This window comes from Halichoeres trimaculatus, unplaced genomic scaffold, assembly GCF_033239565.1.
Source record: "Halichoeres trimaculatus isolate MK-OKI-2021-1 unplaced genomic scaffold, fHalTri1.1 fHalTri1_scaffold_3, whole genome shotgun sequence".
NCBI classification, from domain to species: domain Eukaryota; kingdom Metazoa; phylum Chordata; class Actinopteri; order Labriformes; family Labridae; genus Halichoeres; species Halichoeres trimaculatus.
In genome coordinates, this window is record NW_027437181.1 from 30777982 (window position 1) to 30793162 (window position 15181).

Below are 15181 nucleotides of genomic sequence, written 5' to 3' on the forward strand. Positions count from 1 at the left end.
GCTTTGTTTCAGTCATAACGGTGCAGAATTCCCATCAGAGACTCTGTTTGTGTCGGCAGTTGTGTCGCCGTGTTTGGATGGAGCTCAGTAAGAAAGCTCCTGAGGATCATCATGGAGCTGTGATGAATAAGGTTATATCGTAATGTAAACAAACTCCATTTGCACAAGGCTTGGCTTTGTATTTACTTCATGACCTGGTCATTTGTCACAAGCCTAAAGCCAAATTCATTTTATTTACATGCTACAACACATTAGCAGGGACATGGAAAATTTGTGTTTGGGTCATTGCATTTGACATCCAATGTAGTCTCTACATCCTAAGGAGACTGTAACTCTCCCTGTGAGTGTCACCAAGAAAAATTCCCCCACAATTATTGAACTTGGCAAGTAATGATCGTGATTCTGGGTTGAATTAGCTGAGCGCTGACGTGTTTTGCTTACAGGACTGGCCAGGAGGACTTTCTGAGTGGCTTTGACGGAGGGAACAAAGAGCCACAGAACACACACAGGGTGGCCTCTCGCCACTCACTGGCTCACCTCCACAGTCATTTACGTTCATGCCACTAATGTTGGTTGCGACAGTTTGTTGGTTTATGCGTGTGATGCTGTGTTTTTGAGTACGCGTGTACGCACACACCAACAGTGAACTCCACCCCGCAGAGGCCCTCCTGCTCCTTAGTGCGGCCAGAAAGAGCCGATATGAAACTTGACACCACGGCGGGAGGTTGACAAAGACGATTAGGGCAACTCCATGAATCTCACACACCTCTACCTTCTCTCCTATTTTCCTCTCCTCCTCTAGCGTCTAAGTCTAATTATGCCTTCACAGAGGGAATCTACACAACAACACAAGCATGGATACATAGGATTATACTCTGTGCTGCACCTCAGGCTGTGCACCTTTCTTCATCACGTCCTCATGGATAACTTAACCTGTCCTAAAGAGAAACATGCCTAAGGCCACGTTGACTCAGGTCAAGAAGAAACACTACTCTTTCACAGCTTGAAACAACATGTGAAGTCATGTTATATGCACCATGAAGGCGAATGACCTCATCATCGGTGAAACACTGTATTGATAACAAACCCTTTAAAGAGAAGCAAACACAATCCCTGTTAAAAACAACAATTGTGTTTTTAAAAAGCCAGAAGTAAGTGGTATGGTTTTGCCTCACGGAGGTAAGTCACAGCCCTGTTATACATGGTTTTCATTTTCACAAGTTAAGCCATGGTGACAACAAGTGCAACGCACCGGGTCTAATGCAGTTACATAATCCACCAGCAATATTACATTATCCCTGTGTTTCATAGTAAAAGCTGAAGTTATGACAAGAAACTGTCTGATAATGATATTAAATGCAACTTCTGACATTCAGATTGAACCAAGACACCTGAAACTCTCTGTTCAACCAACAGGTTGAGCAAACATCTCTTTGTGAAGTATGAATTGTTAATCAATATCAATGCTTGTGCAGTGACATGTTTTAACAGTTTAGGTTGCCTCTTTTCCGGTTCCTTTTAAACGCATGCTTTTACGCTGACTTAATGTCTTTATTGAGAACGAAGTGGAGTATACCTCGTTTCTTTTATATCCTAGATAAATCTTAACACATGGGATGTGACAATGTCTGATCATCTTTTAGAGCAGTGGTTCTCAAATGGGGGTACGCCAGGGCACTCCAGGGGGTTCGCAAGATTCAAAGATGTATATTCAAAATATAGCAACCAAGCAAAATTCCTTTATCACCATTTATTTTATCAATGTTTGAATCGAATATAAGTTTAAGTTCATAAATTCAATATCATATTCAAAAGACACTAAGAATACAGTGTCATGTTCTTCTTTTCTTTTTTTCATCCAAAACTGCTTTGTGCTTATTAGGGAGTATTTGGCGGAAAAAAACATATCATAGGGGGTACATGTCTGAAAAAAGTTCAAGAACCACTATTTTAGAGGGCAGTATCAGCTAACTAGCTAGCTAGTTGGTCAGTTATCATTACAGCTGCTTGTTCTTTGTCTTCTATCTATGTTATGGCTGTTGTCAACAATTATTTACACGGTTTTATAATATGCTTATTTTAACCGTGTGTCAATTTTTATTTGTTTAGTTATTCTTCTTAAAAGAAGATCCTTTTGGGTACCAAAAAACTTGCTCAGATGGCAAAAGTAGTATGCACCCTTTCAAACAGTTAATATACCACCAAAGCACTTTGTGCTTGAGCAACTACCCAACGAGCGAAGCATGCAGGTGCAGCTAATGTCAGTGGACAACCACATTACAAAAGAGTGCCATGTTTAGGCATGTGCAAGTTGCCACAGACCTGTGGCTCGAACCCAAGGGATCTCCTCAGGTTGGCCTGATGCAACCAGTCAAATGTCTTACTTATCAACTTTTAAAAAAACTCTGTACAGATGATCTCTCTTCTTGTTGATGGTTTTATTGGCTTTTTGTAGGTCATTGGGAATCTCACTACAAACTAAATTACCCACAAGAGCTTCAAAAATGCAACTAATAGCAAATAACTAATGAAGTTCAGTGACTAATCACAATTAAAGATATTCATCAACATCCCTAATTTCTTTACTTCTACCTCTCAGAATTGATGCAAAAACTACGACTACTGAAACAATCTGGAAACATAAAAATAGTCCAAGAAAAATAAATATAAAGTGATAATTACATTGAAAGCCACGGCTCAGCTATATAAAATATCAACTAGCATGAAAGAACAGTGCTATTATCATGAATCTATAATAAAAGTGTTTCTTCCTTGGATGTTCTTTTTCTTGGATTTCTACCTACTTGGGACCACCGGGGCTCGAATCAAATGAGAATCCAAAGACAGGTCTGACATTAAAAGGAGGGAATGAGATATGAAATGCAAAACATTCCCGACTACACCTCTGCACTAATAAAGCAGAGATGTAATTAGCTTCCACAGAAGCTAAAGAGCAGCCTCTCAGTTATTGGTTTGGGTTGGCTTGGGGACATGGAGCCGGCGGTCACATGAATACATATGCATGTCGTTTCCATATCAAGCCTGTGTTTCAGAGAGGGCACGCCATAGGTGGTGAGAGGATTGCACTGCCGTTTAAAGGATGGTGTGTATGTGTGTGTGAAGATGGGGGTGCATCCAGATCTCCTTTACTACCCCCACCACCCCCACCACCACCCCACCCCTTTCCCCATCACACAGACCCCCCACCCCTGTGGATAAAGGTCTCTGTGCCCAGGCAGGGGGCCGCGATTGATCCCTGTGACTAATAGCATGGCCATGCTGGCTTGTTGCACCCACACAGAAAAACACAAACCACTGGAGGACCATTCCCAATAAAGAAGCCACCAGGCACTGGGTTCGCTGGGCAGCTGATGAGATAGGTGATTGTGACTTGCATGAATGACAGCACTGAAGCTGTATTGGCACAAGGGGGTGAATAAATCCAGCAACAAGCTTGATGCTGCTTGATGTTTATTAAATCAATGGAACACCCACACTCAGGCTGTAATTATTCAAAACCCTGGCAAGGTGTTATGTTGATGATGCACTAGGAAGGTGCCATTAGAGCTTGGTTTGATGTGGCAGTCAACAAAATATTTTCTATTACAGAGATTCTGTTTTTGTGATTTGGCATGCAAACTGCACCTTTATGGATTTTTGGAGCATCTTTGATGTGGCACAGCACCCAATCTGAACACAAGCTCAAGTCTCTGCATCAATAGTTTTTGGGTTGTAACTTTTGAGTTGGAATTGGGCCACAATTATTACTAAAGCTTGCTTTTTATCTCATAGCAACTTCGGAGCAACAAGGGACGCAGAGGTGAAAATGCTGAAGATTGATGATGAAGGTGGACCGGTGAACTTAACTGGTGATTATTCTGCTCTCTCAGTTGTTTGCGTATCTCTGAGTGTCTTCAGAAGCAACACTGTTTGTGTGTTTATGTGGATGGATTTGTGTCCAGCATGTAGGACAGTGCTGGATTTGAGGGGCTGAGGCTGAGCTCGGAGGTTGGCAGAGGGTTGAGGGCCTCGGTTGGCTTGCCCGTGATTACAGCGGATGTTGAGTGTTTACAGAGAGAGCTGAGGAGGAGGAGGAGAGGGGGGCACAGAGACAGCTGCTTTCACTCTGTACTGTAAACTGCATGCACACACACACACCATCACAAGCACTTACACAGGAGGCTGTGGCTGCACTGGAAACCCCACAAGCCCTGAAGAGTGTATGTGTATGTTTGTGCTACAGCTGGCCCGCTGGGACCAAGGGCTCAGAGTGACAGCCGTACACACATCAGTCCCCAAATACAGCCAGTGTAGAGCAGGGTGGAGGGTTGATGGGCTGGTGGATGCTAACTGAGCAGGCAGACTGTACCTGCTGGATTATTTCGTCCTTCTCTGACCACTTCTCGCAACTTCATTGAGATGCTTGATTAGATTAAGCCAGTAGTTTATCCGTAGGTATTTGGATAAATGAAGCCAAAAATACTTTTATGGAAAAATCTGACTTGGCATAACTAGGTTTATAACTTTCAAAGCAATGTGATTATTTTTCATTCTTTTTTGTTTTGCAGGAAGCAGGCCTCTGTTTGCACGTTAAGTCATTACATTTGTGCTGCAAGTCTCTGGACGCAGTGTGAAGACACAATGACGCCCGCAGGATCGCCTGTAATGGCAGGCTAGTTTCAACGTGTTCATACCCTCAGGTAAGAAAACAGCAGCAAACAGTGAAAAAGCCTGAGAGGTTTCAAGCACCAGAAACCATCTAGAGGCACGCACACACACACACAGACAGCAAGAAGATCAGTGTTATTGGACCAAGCATTACAAAGCGTGTTTAACACAAGTGCAGATCTGACCTGGATGAAAGGAAAATATGCCACAAAATGTCCGTGACATGATTCTTCCGTGACACTGGTACTGTGCGATATCGGGCTTACGCGAACCAGTTGGTGTGTGTGTGTAGAACGCCACTGTGATCACCGCAGGGCGAAAAAGGTCGTCAGTAACAAGCGAGCCTGACAGCTTAATTACCAACGCAGCTAAAGATTTATTGGTTTATCAATCAGAGCCTCGGGCACTGCCTTTCCCCTCAGGACACGCCAGCCATTACCATGAACCCGTTGGCCCATGTGACCCAGACTCTTCTCCCATCGGCCCCGGTCACACCAGGGCAAGCCCAACTCCTGTCAGCGTCAATACACACATGCACACATTTGACACACACATAAACAACACTCTTAGATTTGTAGAATATACACATATGTTCATGTGCACTCAAGCAGATACACAAACAAACAGAGAAATCCTGCAGAGACATACGTGCAAACATATCCACACACACTTACACGTATATGCTGCACACACTGACAAACACAAATACACAAAGACTCACACAGACATGGACCGCAAGGGCCAGCATGTGGGCGATGAACCTTTTATGTTTGAGACAAAAGCCCAGCTGAAGCAGAGAAAAGACCAGAGAGAAACAGAGAGCAAAGCTGCAGGCTAAATACCGTATGTTTGACTTAACCGAAAGGTATTTTCAGAACCGCATCCAGAAATTCCAGCCATCTGGACACAATTACCTTCTTTCTAAATTAAGATTTAGCTCGTTTGTAATACTGACGATGGGTTGTGACACTGACACAAGGAGGACGATGGTGAGGGTGATCTATGGGGTGGAGATGTGTTGCTATGTCGTGGGCAAAGAGGGAAAGGACGGTCGATCAACCAGCCGGGCAGGCGGGCAGCCAGGTGGCCAGGCAGGCAACTGGGATGAACACTCTCAGCTAGGGCTGTGAGTGTAGCCTGTAGTCATGCAGAGGCATTTTAGTGAAATGCTGCCCCCATGTGACTGCAGCCTGAAACATCAGGGCCTCTACAGTGGGGTCTCCTAGCAAGATGTACCTGAAAGAGCCTCCTCCTGGGTCGTTGAGCTTGTTTTTCTGATTCCCAGAGATCTGAACAGCTAAGCCCATGGGACTTTTGCCTGCTTGGATGATAGCTCCCTTCCCCATTGTGCCTGTTAGGAACAGGAGGGAAAAAAAACAAAGAAGAAAACACTTAAAACAGGATACAAGGAATAATGTTATCATTGAAATGTCCCTTTCTATCTGCGTCAAATATCCTCCTGTCTGATGACTACCTTCAACTGTGTCTGTCATCCTTGTGGGGGGGATGGAGGGGGGTGGGAGAGCGGTACTGTCGCTCTCCCCAGGTTGGTGCGGGGAGCGTCGCTCTGTCAATATCACTGCGCTTCACCGGCTCTCCTTACACTCCTAAACCGCATCCTGCTCCGAGACACGTTTTCCAGAGAGGCACAAGGACTGCCAGAGTGAATTTAAACTTGATTTTAACAGGCATGTTCCTAGCCAAGAGGCACAGAAAGTATTTTTAGAACTATCCCCGCATTCCAATTTATGGGCATAAAACAACCTACAGATCTTTCACTGCAGGCAATCTTGGGGAAGGGGGCAGATCAAATTTGTATGCACCTCAGATCACACACACACACACACACAGTCATACACACGCACAAGCAAAAACAGGTACAAACACGTACACATTACACACACCACCTGAGAGCACACAGCTCTCTTAAGGGAGCGTTACGCCCGGTTGGTGTTGGGGCGATATTTGTGGGCTTCTGTGGGAAGAGTGTTTGTGAATCAGTGTGAGTAAGCAGCAGCGCAAATGTTTGAGAAGGCTTTATAACCAGACAGGAAAAAAACACCTGTTCTCTCTGTGGTTCCTGCCTGTTTACACATCTCACAGCCTACTGAGAGAACACCAAGAATTTCACTAATGGCTATCTTTGTTAAACCTTTTACTGGATGTTTATTTAACCAGGAGGTCAGGGAGAGTTTGAAAAACCTCAAATCATTTTGGCTCATCATGCTGCCTTACAGGTGGGACTCTGAGATTGGAAGCTAGACACAGAAGAAGTGTGTGAGATAACTTCATCAAAGATTAGACTAAAACATACCGGTGCTCTGTTTGTTGCTACTGTCTTCCACAATTTAAGACAACTTTTCTAAAGGGCTTTAATAACAATTGCATTCAGTATCCATGCAACTGAGACCTGGAGATCCAGTAGTTGCTGGGGTAGGCCAAAAGATATCTTACCTTGCGCTCTGACAGACTGTGTGATCATAACAGGCATCCGGACCTGGCCTCCAACCGTTCCTGTTGTCTTTATACCCTGGGGAGGAAAAATATGTCAAATTAAAATGATTTATGTTACTGTAGGGTGGCAAATAACAAAAAAGTGAAAGGGAAGAATGAACAGCACAAACTTCTCCATTTTGACACCATCCCCAGGAGAATTGTTTTGGGAGAATCTGATTTTGCTTCTCATTTCAGACTTGGTTTGTTGCAGGAAATGATCCTTGGAAACGCAGGCTAACAGACACTTTGACTTTGTGAACTGATTGCTTCTCTTCTGCAGCAAATTTAAAAAGATCTGCAGGAGAAATGTAGGGTAGATGCAAGAAAATTAATGCCATATGTATAGTTTCACTCCACACTTCACCAAGAAAGAAGAGATCAATTTAAATGCTCTGGTAGGATGGATTTCTGTCACAGTACATGACCTACATTTGCTTGCCTTTCCAGATAAGACAAAGGAAATAAGAAGTCAAGACAGCAGTGAAAAAGTAGTTTGGAAGAAGAAGAAGCAGTGGTAGTAGAAGAACAAGGAGCAGGGTGGTGGGGAGGTGGGGAGGGGGGCTGTGCTGGGCTATTAGAGTCACTTCCTTCCTTGGTAGCAGCCACAGGCCGAGCCTCAGGCTCAACCATCCATTCCTACCAGTTTGCTTCTTGCTGCATATTTTTTAGCCTTGTTTTCCATTCCCTGACACATGCTATATTACTGTTCAAGCTACTGAAAAAAGACAGAGGCCATTTTTCCCAGAGATCCACTGCAGGGGCCTGAGAGAGTGGGAGGGGAGGAAAAAAATACATTCAGCACAGGCAGAGATAGCTAGCACCTCTGGCCAGACGGCGACACAGTTAAGAGGGAAAAGAAAAGTCAGGTAGAAAGTTTTAGAATCAAGAGGGCTCAAGAAGACACAGACACTGAACTGAATGTTCCTCTTTGAATTTAAATCTTCATTCTTTAATAATTTAACTAATTAATGAAGCATTTTTACATAAAAATTAAGTTTTGAATGATTGCTTATAAGTAATACATGTCCGGGGCATCCCTCAAAAAAGTCTCTGCTCCCTGAAACCTAGCAACAACTTCTTCTAAGCACTAGATTTAACAACATTTGTACATTTTGTGTGAAGCTGTAACAATTTGTGCTTTACAGTTACTTCGCAGAGGAAATTAAAGCAGGATAACTAAACCAAACTAAACGTTGTAAATCATCTGCTAATGTCGCTGTCAGTCGTTTTGTTTAATAGTTATTATTTGGCCTCTGATACGGATCAAACAATTTTAAAACAGGATTTATGTTTTAAAATATGAATATCACTTATTGATGGTTTATTTTCATATTTGAAATTAGGGATGGGAGTTGAAAACTGGTTCCTGTTGAGAATCCATGAGAAATGTTCCAATCCATCAGTATCGTTAGCCTTTATGTTTAATGATTCCCCAACATATCGATTCTTTACATAATGCTGGAGCTGTGGGACCTTATGTGACTAGTCTGCTACAGCTATCTTATCTTAGCTTAGCAGTTAGGTAATGTTTCGCAAGAAAACTCGGATCCAGGATTTTCAGCCTGAAGTTTTACTGAAGAACTGAACTTACAAAGAAATCTACAATACTCTCTCACAAGAGATTCCTATTCAAAACATTCAACATGGTATAAATCTCCTTATTTACCCAAAAAAATTAATATTAACAAAATAGCGCTAGCTTGATGCTAACATATATGTAAAATTGCATTGATATGCTAGCGGTTAGTATACATCGGTATAACTTTGGCTTGAGAATGGGGTTTCAACTTTCAACACAGAAACATATCAGAATTACTCTGTAAAAATACTATGAACTCTAAATTTCACAATACTAGCAGGGAAATGAAAAAAAGTTACATGCAGGCTTAAGGTTTCGTAACTACCGCAGGGCTCCAAACAACTTAGAATAATGCTATAGCCACTTAGAGACACTGGATGTCCTACTGGAGTCAATAATATATTACAAAACAGTACATCAACGTCACATGACGTGAGATTTTTAATTATTTCTGTATATTTACGTCCAGAGATACCCAGATCCAGTGACCAATTAAATATTTATTCACTTATAAACTCACTTTAATGTTGGTGGCCCAAAAAACCCATAAAGCTACTTTTTGTGCAGAGAAAATTCACAAGAGGAATTGATAAGGGAGTTGATAAAGAATTGGATCGCTAAGCAGAACTGATAAGGGCATTAATAATGATAAATATTATCAATGCCTATCCCTATTTAAAATACATAAAGTTCAATGACTATTTAAAGTTTTATACATTTACAGACTAATGTTATATAAAACAGATGTATTTAAAGCCACCCTTTCATACAATGTCATGCTGTCTTGGGTTGAGGTGAAGGTTATTTTTGATAATGAATATGAGTGTATGTTCCATGCTAATAACCTGTGTGTATTATGGGTACTTATATAAGAAATAACTGTTGATATATTTCCACATCTGAAGACAGAAGTTACAGTTTCTGCAGTTTTAGAGATGTATTGGAATTACATTTGAGCATTTTCTACTCCAGAGAAAGAAATGTTACCCACACTGCTGTGGAAAGAGCAGAGTCTTTTAGCCTAATTCAGCTAGCTGTCTGGTTTCAGACTGTTGTTGTGCCAGGGGCGATCATTTACTAATGTTTTGTGTGATAGCTTATGTTGGTGTTTATATGCATGTGTGTGTGTGTGTGTGTGTGTGTGTGTGTGTGTGTGTGTGTGTGTGTGTGTGTGTGTGTGTGTGTGTGTGTGTTGTGTGTGTGTGTAAGAGAGAGAGAGTATATGAGAGAAAGAGAGAGGGAGTGAGAGACCAGAGGCATGTTCTGGACATAGACTGCGGCCGCCACATTGCTTTAAAATTGACCCGGGGCTGACCTAGTTACCTCGCTTCACCCTTCAACGGTTAACGGGTGGAGAGGGAGGGAGTGAGTGAGACAAGAGAGTGATGCGGGGGTAGATACAGTGAGAAAAACTGTTAGACAGGGACGGAAAGAGAGTGTTGGAAGGGGGGAAAGAGAAGAGGAGGGATAGAAACTGAAAGTGGAAAAACTAGCAAGGAAAATGGCGAGAGAGGAAAGGAGAGTGAGGAGAATGAAGAAGGAAAGGAAATAAGAAAAAGACGGAGAAAGAAATTTGTTTAAAAAAAAAATAAAAATAAAGACAGGACCCTCGAGCTCTCCCAAACCTCTGCCTGGACTGCTCTGAGACTGACCTCACTGACCCATCCATAGATGCCTGTGCTCCCTCACACACACACACACACACACACACACACAAACACACATGGTAAAATAATGTTTCCATGTTTGGAGTAAGGCAGTCCATGTCCAGTGCTGGACCCTGCAGGTTACCTGGCCTAACTTCAGCCATAAACAAACCATAAGAGTGGGAACTGCTCACAACCTCTGGTACGACCTGTCAATATGCCAAGAGAAAGGCTGACCAGGATGGATTTCAACTGCATAAGAGCACACAGTTGTCTTCTGTCAAATGATGAGATGACAGTATTTACTTAACTCAAACTTTTTTGAGAACATGGAGTCACACAAAGTTCAATCAAAACTATTAGAAGTCTTGATAAACACAAGATTAAGGAGTTCTGGTCAAAGTTTGAGGGATACGGGGCTCTGTGTGCTCAGTTAAGCAGATTTAACTACAGTGCTTTCTGATCAGAGAATTTTGTGTTGAGAATTTTTTGTTTTTCTGAGTTTCATTTAAAGAGACGGGGAATGATACTTTGTCATTTTACCTCTCTCAAGGAAGTGTGCCACTGTGGGTATTCAATGAAGAGATTTATCTTTAAGTAAAATATTAAGAATGCACTGTGGCAAGACTGGTGTCTCAGGGTTTTTCAGCCTATTTTTGCAATATTTCAGGTAGCTCAAAACTGAATTGGTTTATTTAGCTTTGACAATGTTTGCACCTCATTTTTTGAACAACTCAACACCTGGTTTTAAACAGCAAAATTTTGTCAGTCAAAATGCTTTTCGATCTATTGTGAAATCGGTGTAGTCCAAACCGTCTTTGGGGAGATGTCACTGATCATTCACATGATTTAATCTGCTGTATGAGTTTGACTGTTTATCATTTGAGGGTTGTGTGCTTTTGTCTCTGTTGGTCAGGTGTCCCTTGTAAAACAAATTTCTGATTTATTGGATAAATGAAACAGGGTGAGACTTCAGCTTCAGGTAAGCAGTGTAAAAAATGTCTTAAAAAGCGATTAGTTGACCCTGCGATTGACTGGCGACCGGTCCAGGGTGTACCCTGCCTCTCGCCCAATGACAGCTGGGAAAAGCTCTGGCCAGCCGCGACCCTGAACAGGACTATCGGTTAGAAAATGAATGAATGAGTGATTAGTTGACTCAACTAAACATGTCTCAAAAACTCTAAAATAAGTCTATTAAGTTTCAGTTTCAGTTTATTTCGAACAAAGAAAACAGTTTAAAATAAAAACAGTCAATTTAAGGGTAAATCATACCACAGTTACTCATAAATACTAAAGAAAGCATTCAACGTGTACGAAAGGGATAAGGAAGAAGCAACTCACTTACTTACAACTTACTTACTTACTCTCCCTCTGAATTAACCAAAATATGTTCCGTCATGTATCACAGAACACAAAATATCCTTGGATTAATTAAGACATATTACTGTCAGCATCCTGATTAATTTTTGTAAATCTCAAAGAATAAAAAAATTAAGATTGGAAATAACTCTCATTTTATTCAACATTATCTCTTTTGACTTCAGCCATCAGTTTCTGCCTGGTAAAGTAAGTTAGACATGCAGGCAATGAAGTGTATGACTACCACCTTGGGTGAGTAAAACGTGGCATCTTAAGGGCAGGAAGTGATCATGGTTTGTTGTTATTAAGTTTCTGGGTCAGATAATTCCAGTCAGTTGCCATCATCTGTACAGAAGTACACAATTACTAACAAGGTGCCTTGACTCATGCGAAGGACCATCTGTTTTGATCAGTGGCCAGTAATACAGTGTGGTCATCCTGAGTATCTCTGAGGTGTGGGGATTCTTTAGGTTAGTGTCAAGTATCTGTCAAGTATCTTATTTTTCTTATGAAGTCAATACAAACTTCAAAAAAAGATTGCTACCTAAAGTTTTTTAAAGTAAATAAAAGTTTCCAAAATTTCGATGTAACTAAAATTTTATTTTATCTTTCAACTATCTGTCTTCTGAGGTAGCTAAGGTATGATACTGTGGGTGGGACTATGCTGGAGATGGAGTAGTGACTGCAGACAGAGCGGCGGGTTTGCATCAGGGTCAAAATAACACAGTTTTAAATTGTTTCATGTCTGCCGTCAGATAAAAATAAAGGCAAAAAAAAACGTAGATGCTGGTATGCCTGGAAATGCCAAATATTGGGCAATAACTGGTCTATCGTTAGTCCTGTCCTTTATAAATAAAGGCATAAAAAGCCAGAAAAAAACTTTAAAAAAGGGTTTTCATAATCTTCAAGTCCTGGTTACTCATGAAGTTGTTTTCTTGGAAACTGAGTGTAGCTCTTTGACAAGTGTGTGAACTGTGCTCACTCTGCCATGTAACTGTGACACTTTTTAGGATGATTCCTCATCCATGGATGGGACCTTGGTATACACAAACATCTGAGGACACTTGAACATATGATTTATTTTTTGGCTACCTATAAGTATAGCTTATGTTGTAGTTTATGCTGTTAAAATTGACACTACAATAACTGTGCCAGCACTTTGTTCCAGCTGGTTCGCTGCATACATACCATAGCAGCTGCATGTCCAAGCGTCCCGCCGGGCAGCACACTGGCACCCGAAGTGGTGCTGACGCTGTTGGGGTGGCGTATGCGGACAGCTGGCCCAGCCACGATGGCAGGAGGGGGGCCGCCGGGCGCTGGTTTGACTCCCTGCTGCGGGGGTTGGGTCAGGGACTGCTGACTATTCAGCAAAGACAGCCGGAGGGCCGGGAGGCTCTTCTGTTGACGGGCAGAGAGGCCAGAGTTGGAGTCATGGAGCAAAAACAAACATGCATGAGAAAACAGCTTACACAGCTGCAGACACTAATGCTGCTGTGGTCGCTGGCTGACTGAGAGCTTGACGTTGTTAAAACATGTGACAGTTTCATGTACATAACGGGATACCTATATTTTTTCTCACCTATTACATCTATTTTATATTTTATGAAAATATAACTCCTGCAGATGAGCAGTTGGATTTGATTTCAGGAGAATGAGCCACCAGTATATTAAATATTGTATATGAAATATATGAAAATGGCCGTTAGGCATTTCTGATAAGACACTGTCAGAGCCGACCTGGGGATCTGACGTGGCTCTATACAGATTATTTCAGGCAGATTTTTGACGTAAGCGACATAACATTGCATGACAACATGTGTTTGTGGCCGGGATGGGTGGTTGGGCGCCTTGATGTGACGCTCATCACGGTTGGCTGGAGGAACCTGCTGGCTACTGGCAGGAACGGCTGTGGGGGCCACTGTCACACACAGTCAGAAGTCAGACCAGAGGGCCGTGTGTGTGTCTGTGTGTGGTGTGTGTGTATGTGTGTGTATTATTCTAATGTCAGGCCTTGCCATAGCTGGTTTCAGGGACAGGACTGCTTTAGGGGGAGCAGTTTTAGAAAAATACATAAGAGGGCCAGCTTAGAGAGTTAAGTTAAGGAAAGATTAAAGGGGCAGGTTAACGAGTAGATCAGGGAACACTTTTCTGTTAGAGGTCAATTTAGAAAGATATAAGGCCACTCTAACTGTCCTTTCAGGACCAAAACAAAGAGGAAAACTTTATGAGACAAGTGATGCAGAGTGTAAGGACCAATGAGAGGATCTGTGCAGGAGAAGTTTGTTTTGGGGATGTATGCAGATTCAGCTCTGGGGGCATATTAAGGGGTAAGCCTGAGGGCCACTGTCAGTGTGGGACACAACAGCACAACTTAAGTTGAGAAGAAGGACCCACCTTGAGAAAGGGCACCAGGTAAGGCTGAGGAGACGACTTGAGCTCAGTCTGCAGCCGGCTGGTGAACTCCTCTGGTTCAATCTTGGCATCCTGTCAAGAGAAAGATATCTTAACAGCATTTTACAATATGTTAATTTAAACACACAAAGATGAAATCACATCACTGGAGCTGATGATCAACCATTCAACACCTATGCTGGCATCTCAGGGTGCAGCTCGTTAATGCTTGACTGTGTAGAAGAGAAAGATTCCTGATGGACTGAGAAGGGTTGTGGAGAGGAGCCTCATGCTGCCACCTACAGGTTTAAAAAGATCAATACAATAACAGAGGAGTCCTCTTGACTCATGTTTTTGTACAGTCAAACTGATTTTTTTGCGTGCAAGGTTTTGTTCAGGAGATGGAAAAAAAGGAGCTGACAGGGTGCAGGTTTTGCAAAAAGTTGGTAAAGACTTGGTGAAGAATAGTGTCTTAAAGTAGTACTTCTTTCAGTGAAATCAAAGTTAATATGCTCTTCTCTAGAGAAAACGAAAACAGACATAATACTTTTCTAATATCCAAAAGCAGTGGTCTTTGTGAGGTGGTTTTTGGAGCTCACCAGCAGGTCCTGAACCAGAGCCTTGACGTTCTTGGAGGTCTCAGGGGACGGAGAATTGTGAGATGCCAGCTTGATAAGTGTAGCCAGGAAATTCTTACACTTCTTGACATTCTCCTGCATTTCCTGAAAAAAGAAAAGACTAGATACTTAACTTGTGTGCAAACAAAACTTAAGAGTCTGATTTGAGAATTGCTTTGCCTTCAGAGACTTCCCATGGCAAAGATTTATTTCTGAAGGCCCAATCAATATTTGGGGGAATTATTTTTTGTTAGTAATGAAAGATTCATGGAAAAATCACAAATACATGCACAATTTCTTTGATTGTTACCACTTTACTGCCCAGTACTGATTGTTCTGAGTGACAGACTGTAGTGCAAACTGAGCATGTTGCCTAGTCATCTTTGTAGCCAAATGAGACATGGCACCTGTCTGCTCAGACTGCC

The 15181-nt window shown here is 42.1% G+C and overlaps 1 protein-coding gene across 2 annotated transcripts in view; it reads right to left on the reverse strand.

The window, feature by feature from the left end:
- The window catches only part of LOC141787433 (transcription initiation factor TFIID subunit 4), a 129153-nt gene that overhangs the window by 95012 nt on the left and 18960 nt on the right, over positions 1 to 15181 (reverse strand). For both annotated transcript variants that reach the window (XM_074665784.1, XM_074665783.1), the window contains 5 exons: positions 14739 to 14861; positions 14143 to 14232; positions 12937 to 13146; positions 7123 to 7198; positions 5905 to 6019 (listed from right to left, as the gene is read on the reverse strand). In XM_074665784.1, the coding sequence (XP_074521885.1) occupies positions 5905 to 6019; positions 7123 to 7198; positions 12937 to 13146; positions 14143 to 14232; positions 14739 to 14861 (614 nt within the window). The remainder of the gene's footprint in view (positions 1 to 5904; positions 6020 to 7122; positions 7199 to 12936; positions 13147 to 14142; positions 14233 to 14738; positions 14862 to 15181) is intronic.